This window comes from Drosophila hydei, unplaced genomic scaffold (genome assembly GCF_003285905.1).
Source record: "Drosophila hydei strain 15085-1641.00,03,60 unplaced genomic scaffold, DhydRS2 tig00008114-arrow-pilon, whole genome shotgun sequence".
NCBI classification, from domain to species: Eukaryota; Metazoa; Arthropoda; class Insecta; order Diptera; family Drosophilidae; genus Drosophila; species Drosophila hydei.
In genome coordinates, this window is record NW_022045827.1 from 7,121,520 (window position 1) to 7,127,552 (window position 6,033).

Sequence of the window (6,033 nt, forward strand, 5' to 3'; positions counted from 1 at the left end):
CAATGAACGGCACAGCTGTTGCGGCAGGCGACAATCCATGTCTGGGCAGAGGGGTGACTGCGCTGCCATGGAAGATCATTGAATGTGTGGCTCGTGGTGGTTGATTTCCGTACAGAATCCTCCGTAACGAAAATCGGAAGTAGGTAGCTGCAGATCCTTTTTTGGCACTCAAAGGGGGTTGGTGCTGCTGCTGCTGCTGCTTTACTTTTGGCTGGGGGTTGATCCTGCGTCGTGAAGTCTATATAAAATTAAAGTGATCCTCGGCGGTTGCATCATTCACATACGAAACGGCCAGCGATCGAGACGCGTGCGAGCAGCCAATGATCTGCTCCAGTGATTCAAAGTTCAGTTTCAAAAATCCCAATAAATAGAACAAGATCGCGTTGATCCTCAGTGCTGAAAAGTGACCAAATTGTGATTCCTCGAGCTAATATGGATAAACTAAAGTACAGCAAATGCCCGTTGAAAAAGCGACCCATACAAGTCGAGGAAAAGCCGGAGCCTGAAGATCAGTTGTGTCATGGTAGGTTCAAACTCTGTCCAACTCTCATTCTGATAGAGATATTTCTGTAAGATTATCAACCATTAACTTTCTTCCATTTCTTCCATGCGCTTTCTTCAGATGAAGGTCCCGTTGATCTTAGCGTAGCTGCTGCTTCGGTTCCCTTGGAGCCACCTCAGTGGTCGATGAAAGAGGAGCCCGAGACACAGCCAGTTACCACAGAGCTGCGTCGACGCTTCGATGCAGCCATGACACAGACCAAGGAGCAATTGGCGCGTCGCATTTGGGAGGAGACACGCGAGATCGCGCGCGCCTTTCCCGATGTCTTTACACGCGAGGAGATTGCCAAGAGTTTGGCGCGTCTGGGCTATGGCGACTTTGAGCTGCCGCCAGAGGATGAAGTCATGGAGCCGGAGAACGAACGTGACGCTGAAATGGCTGCCAGCTATGCCAGTATATCGCCGCCATTGCCAGTCGCCACGTTTGTCAAAGCGGAGCAGCCGGAGGAGTCTTTCGGACTGCGCAACTATAACAACAACTTGCTGAAAAGCATTGCCGAGTACGAGGACTGCTTGAAGCTGCCCCAGCAGGAGCAGCAGCCAATGCCAGAGCGCTACCCGCTGCCGGCAGAGCCACAGGACTTGAGTGTGCGGCCCGAGCAGCAGCAACAGCAGCGTCGCGGCCTCAACGAGAATGTCAATCTGCACAATGTGGCGCGTGCGCTGCTCAGCATGCAACACATGGCGCCACATCAGCAGCTGCAGCAGCAGCAAGGCTTCAAGCACAATCAGAAGCACGCGCCGCATCAGCTCGAACAGGACGAAGACTTGGAGAATCAGGAAAACAATGAGAATCAATTGAATTTGAAAATCAAGAGCAGCAACGATCTATACTATCAGTGCCAGCAGTGCAACAAATGCTATGCCACCTACGCGGGTCTCGTCAAGCATCAGCAGAGCCATGCCTACGAGAGCACCGAGTATAAGATCATACGGAGCAATCCCAGCGGTGGTCCGATCGTCGATCAAACCGAGTTCTGCACGGATCAAGCCTCGGCTCTGATACAGGCGGCGAATGCCGCTTCGGCACAGTCCATGCAGAAGCCAGTGGGCGTACCACGCTACCACTGCAAAGACTGTGGCAAGTCCTATTCGACATACTCGGGCCTCAGCAAGCATCAGCAGTTCCATTGCCCCTCGGCCGAGGGCAATCAGGTGAAGAAGGTGTTCAGCTGCAAGAACTGCGACAAGACGTACGTCTCGCTGGGCGCACTCAAGATGCACATTCGCACCCACACGCTGCCCTGCAAGTGCCCTATCTGCGGCAAGGCCTTCTCGCGGCCCTGGCTGCTGCAGGGCCACATACGCACCCACACGGGCGAGAAGCCATTCAGCTGCCAGCACTGCAACCGCGCCTTCGCCGATCGCTCCAATCTGCGCGCGCACATGCAAACGCACTCGGATGTCAAGAAGTATTCATGCCCCAGCTGCACCAAGTCCTTTTCCCGAATGTCTCTGCTGGCCAAGCACTTGCAGAGCGGCTGCCAGGCGGAACAGGGTGGCAACGGCACAGCGGGCTTCAATCAGCACCAGCTGCAGCAGCATCTGCAGGGCTACGAGGAGTCGGCCCATCAGCTGTACTATGCGGGCAGCGCGGGCAGCAGCGGCGGCGAAGAGGAGGAAGCACACGAATTTCAAATGCCCACACAGGTCAGACAGGGCATATACTAAGCACAACAGTTGCAGGAATTATATCTAAATATTATTAAAATTACTTTTAAGTTTGAGTCACATTTCACACGGTAGCCAAAGCAGGTAAATAAGTCAGGAATTCAGTGCCAAAAATTAGTCAAGGCAATTTTATTGCCTATTAGGAACATTTCTAGTGTAGCCAAAAGATCATATCCAAAAAGTTAATATTTATATGCATAGATTATGTTAGTTATTTAGCTATTTATTGCACAGATTAGCCACGTGGTTATAGCCAGCCATTTGTTGTTAGCTAATGTTTTGTTATTGTTGAAACTCTCTCCCTGTACAAATCGAAATGGTGCGAGCTTATTTTTTAACTGCATAGAAAGTATTTTAATATTTATATATTTATGCTTATTTTTATATTAGAAACTTTAATTTATTTTTGATTTAAGTTGTGTAAATATTTTTCAATTAAAATAACTAATAAATAAAATGGAAAAAAACCAAATAAAAACGAAAATTTATTTGCAAACAAATGTTTGGACACTTCACTTGCAGCACAGAATCATAATCTGAAATGCAATCGAGACGTGGCAAGATCATGCGAGGTTAGTCGATGCTCATTTGCTGACAAGTCGAGGCGATGCTATCGATTGGCGTCTCGGTAGGTGCAACGTAGGTGTCTCTTTATTTATCGATCTTATAAAAAAAAACTGCAGCTGATTCGCAAATTTACCAAATCACAAAGCGCCGGCAACGAACAGATTGCCGCACCAGCGGGTGGTGGTGCAGCTCATTTGGTGGGTGGCTGGCTGGTTGGCTGCTTGGCTGGCTGGTTAGCTGACTGCTTGGTTACGGTTAGAGCGGAATATCAAATCGCTGCTTAAATCAAAATTAATTGCCAGAATAATAATTGTTTTGAACGTAAAGCGCCAAACGGCAAACGAGAAGGAGAATTGGCGCAGCTGCAACTGCAATTGCAACTGCGTCACCGGCAACAGCAGGCGGCAAGCGCCAACAACAACAATAACAACGACAACAACGAAGTACGACAAACGTCTAGCAATTTTTTTGTGCATTGGAGACTTGCGACGGGGCGGCGAAAACCACTCAAAACAACAAACAACCCGATGAATCATCGATTTCGGGTCTACCACGGCAACGGCAACGGCAACGGCAACAAGTTAACAACAACAACAGCAGCAGCAGCAGCAGCCGCAGCAACAACAAGTTTTGCCAAGCCGGCTTAGTGCAGCCGCACGCAGCTAGATGGCGCTAGTGGGCAGTCATCGGGCTTTTGGTTCAATTAAACGCGTTTTCCAGTTCATTTTCGTTGCCACCGTGTGTTGTTGCTGTTTGGCTTGTTGCAGCGATTTTTGTTTTTGTAGGCTTTTCCGCACTGCCGCAGCCGCACCTTACTTTGTAGCCCAAAGTCAACTTTGTGCCTGCCCAAGTCGCATTATTATAAATGCCGTCCACGCAGTTTCTTACGCTCTACAACTTCCAGTTTCGTTCATTTTTTGTTTTTGTTTTTTTTTTTTTTTCGGCACTGCCTTTGGTTTTGGTCTGAAACTGTCGGAAATACACTATCTAACCTATGGGTTAGTGTTATTTTATAATGAAATTTGCTTAAGTACTACTAGATGCATAGAGTATTAGTAATGGAATAGTTATATTAAAACGGCATGCTAATTGGACTCTTCTTAAGGCTATGGTTTGCAGAATAAGTCCAATAAAAATAAAGGCCTTTTCACAAATGGGCATTAAAAACAATCTAATTGTAAACCATTTCTAATTCGAGTTTTTCTCTCAATGTTAAGCAACCTAAGCATCTTTTGATAGAGCATGCCCAGTTCAGCGTTGCCTCAGTTGTTACTCAATTCCGTCACGAATTGTAACTTGTCAGGCGGTAGCTTTGGTCTATTAGTAAAGACACCACAGGCACCGAAAAGCTTGACTGGGAAAGTCATATTACATTTGGCAAGAACCCAGGACAATGTGTGATGCCTCCTCGCGCCCTTCCCAAAGCAGCGATCAACTGTTGTCAGACTCAAAATTTTGGAGTCTTTGTTTGTAGGCGCTTTTGACGTTGACTTGCTGCGCGTGCTGCTGCTGGTGCTGCTGCTGTTGCTGCTGCAGTGGCTGCCGTTGCCACGCCTTAAAAATCAAATGGGCAACGCACATGTGGCACACACAATTTAGTGGTAGCGGCTTTTGGTCAAAGGTTAAATTAGACGGGCCATACCCCCTTGGCCGCTGCCCCAACTAGCTCTGACTGGTGACAAGTGCCACGCCGCGATTGCATTTGAAAATCGTTTAGAGCCTTAATTTATGGCCCCCAAAAATAAAAATATATGAAAAAATAAAATAAAAGATTTTTCTAACGTGGCTGTTTGCTCGAATTTCATTTATTTCATTTTAATTGGCATTTTCGTAGCTGGCACTAAACACGCCTTGATTCTATGCTGTGTGTTGGCCTGGACTGGCCTGGCCTGGCAACTGGGCACCTCTAGGGGTTTTAGAAGGCAAGCTGTAGACTTCCTAGCTGGCAGTTTAATTAATCTCTTATCGTTAAATGTTATTTTAAATGCATTTTTAATTTTACAAAATCAATTTTTCGTGTAAAATATTTAAATTTCAAATTCATGGCACGTTTTTGTTGCCGCTCGTTGTGATTAATATTTAATAAATTGCAATGCGCATAGAAAAACAATATGTTAGCACGCAGAGCTGACAGACTGACTGACTAAAAGATACCCTGTAAGAGGAGTGATGTTAGGGTCTTTAATTGCTTCAATCAGAAAGAAAGTCCACTTAAAACAAAGCTCAAGCTAATAAACATAGCTCATGTATGCGCTTCACTCATTTGCTATAGCTGATCCACCCATTTTTCATGGCTACAGGGTATACAACATTATGGAAGCATGAAATATGTCAGGCGCTTTAGCAATTGCCTTTGTCGCAGCTGTTGATTGACTCGAGACCTGATGCAGATACCAATTGTTGTAGTCAACACTGTTGTTATTGTTGTAGCTGGCTGTACGTGTTGTTTGTTTAACGCGCTGGGTGTAAATTAATATTTAATAATGGCTGTTTCGCAGCGCCTGTTGCGATATTTTTAGATCTAATCGCACTTTAATATGGTCTACAGAATGTCTTATGCAACAAGAGATTAGCTGTTGGCTTAAAGTCAATCTTAGCTTGCGCAATTTATGAGCTTTTCTATAAGTAAATCTGAGACCAAACTGAGCAGAAAATAAGCTGATGAATAGTTTTTATATACTGGATGAATCGTAGCAAGTTGGAGTAATTTGCTTGAGGCAATCTGATGCTAAAATATCGAAATATAAATTTCCATCAGCAAGTGCTATAAGAGAACTCAACTATACTCTACTTTTGGCTTCAGTATATGCTACGCTTAGACTTTTTTATAGTTTATTGCGAGCCACTTAAAGATGCTTAATATTACAACAAGATCACAAGACCTGGTCCAGGAGCCTACAATTTGGCACTCTTGCCCTCTCACTCTAATCCGTTGGGTTCCTTTCGCGGCACTTTAAGCTCTTGTCATTAGCGATCTAGCCGCACAGTCACTAAGCTCTGCTACTCATAACTCATGACACATATTCAACAGCAACTCTTGAGCGCCATAAATCCAATGCCATGCACTCGTTGACGTCAAATTAATCAAAGCCAACTGCAACGCAGGCAAATTAGCCAAAAAAAGGAACACAAAATCATAAACAAGATTAGTGAACATGAAAACAGCAAAAGTTCTAAGCTCAAGTGGCAAATGAGAACTTTTGATATTTTTTTCCCACACTTGGCGATCAAAGC

At 45.4% G+C, this 6,033-nt stretch overlaps 1 protein-coding gene across 1 annotated transcript; it reads left to right on the forward strand.

The window, feature by feature from the left end:
• The first annotated feature begins 432 nt into the window (after positions 1-432).
• On the forward strand, positions 433-2,232 carry LOC111601171 (zinc finger protein 184). The gene is made up of 2 exons (XM_023317649.2): positions 433-523; positions 623-2,232. The coding sequence occupies exons 1-2, from the start codon at positions 433-435 to the stop codon at positions 2,230-2,232; spliced, it is 1,701 nt and encodes a 566-aa protein (XP_023173417.2).
• The last annotated feature ends 3,801 nt before the right edge of the window (positions 2,233-6,033 follow it).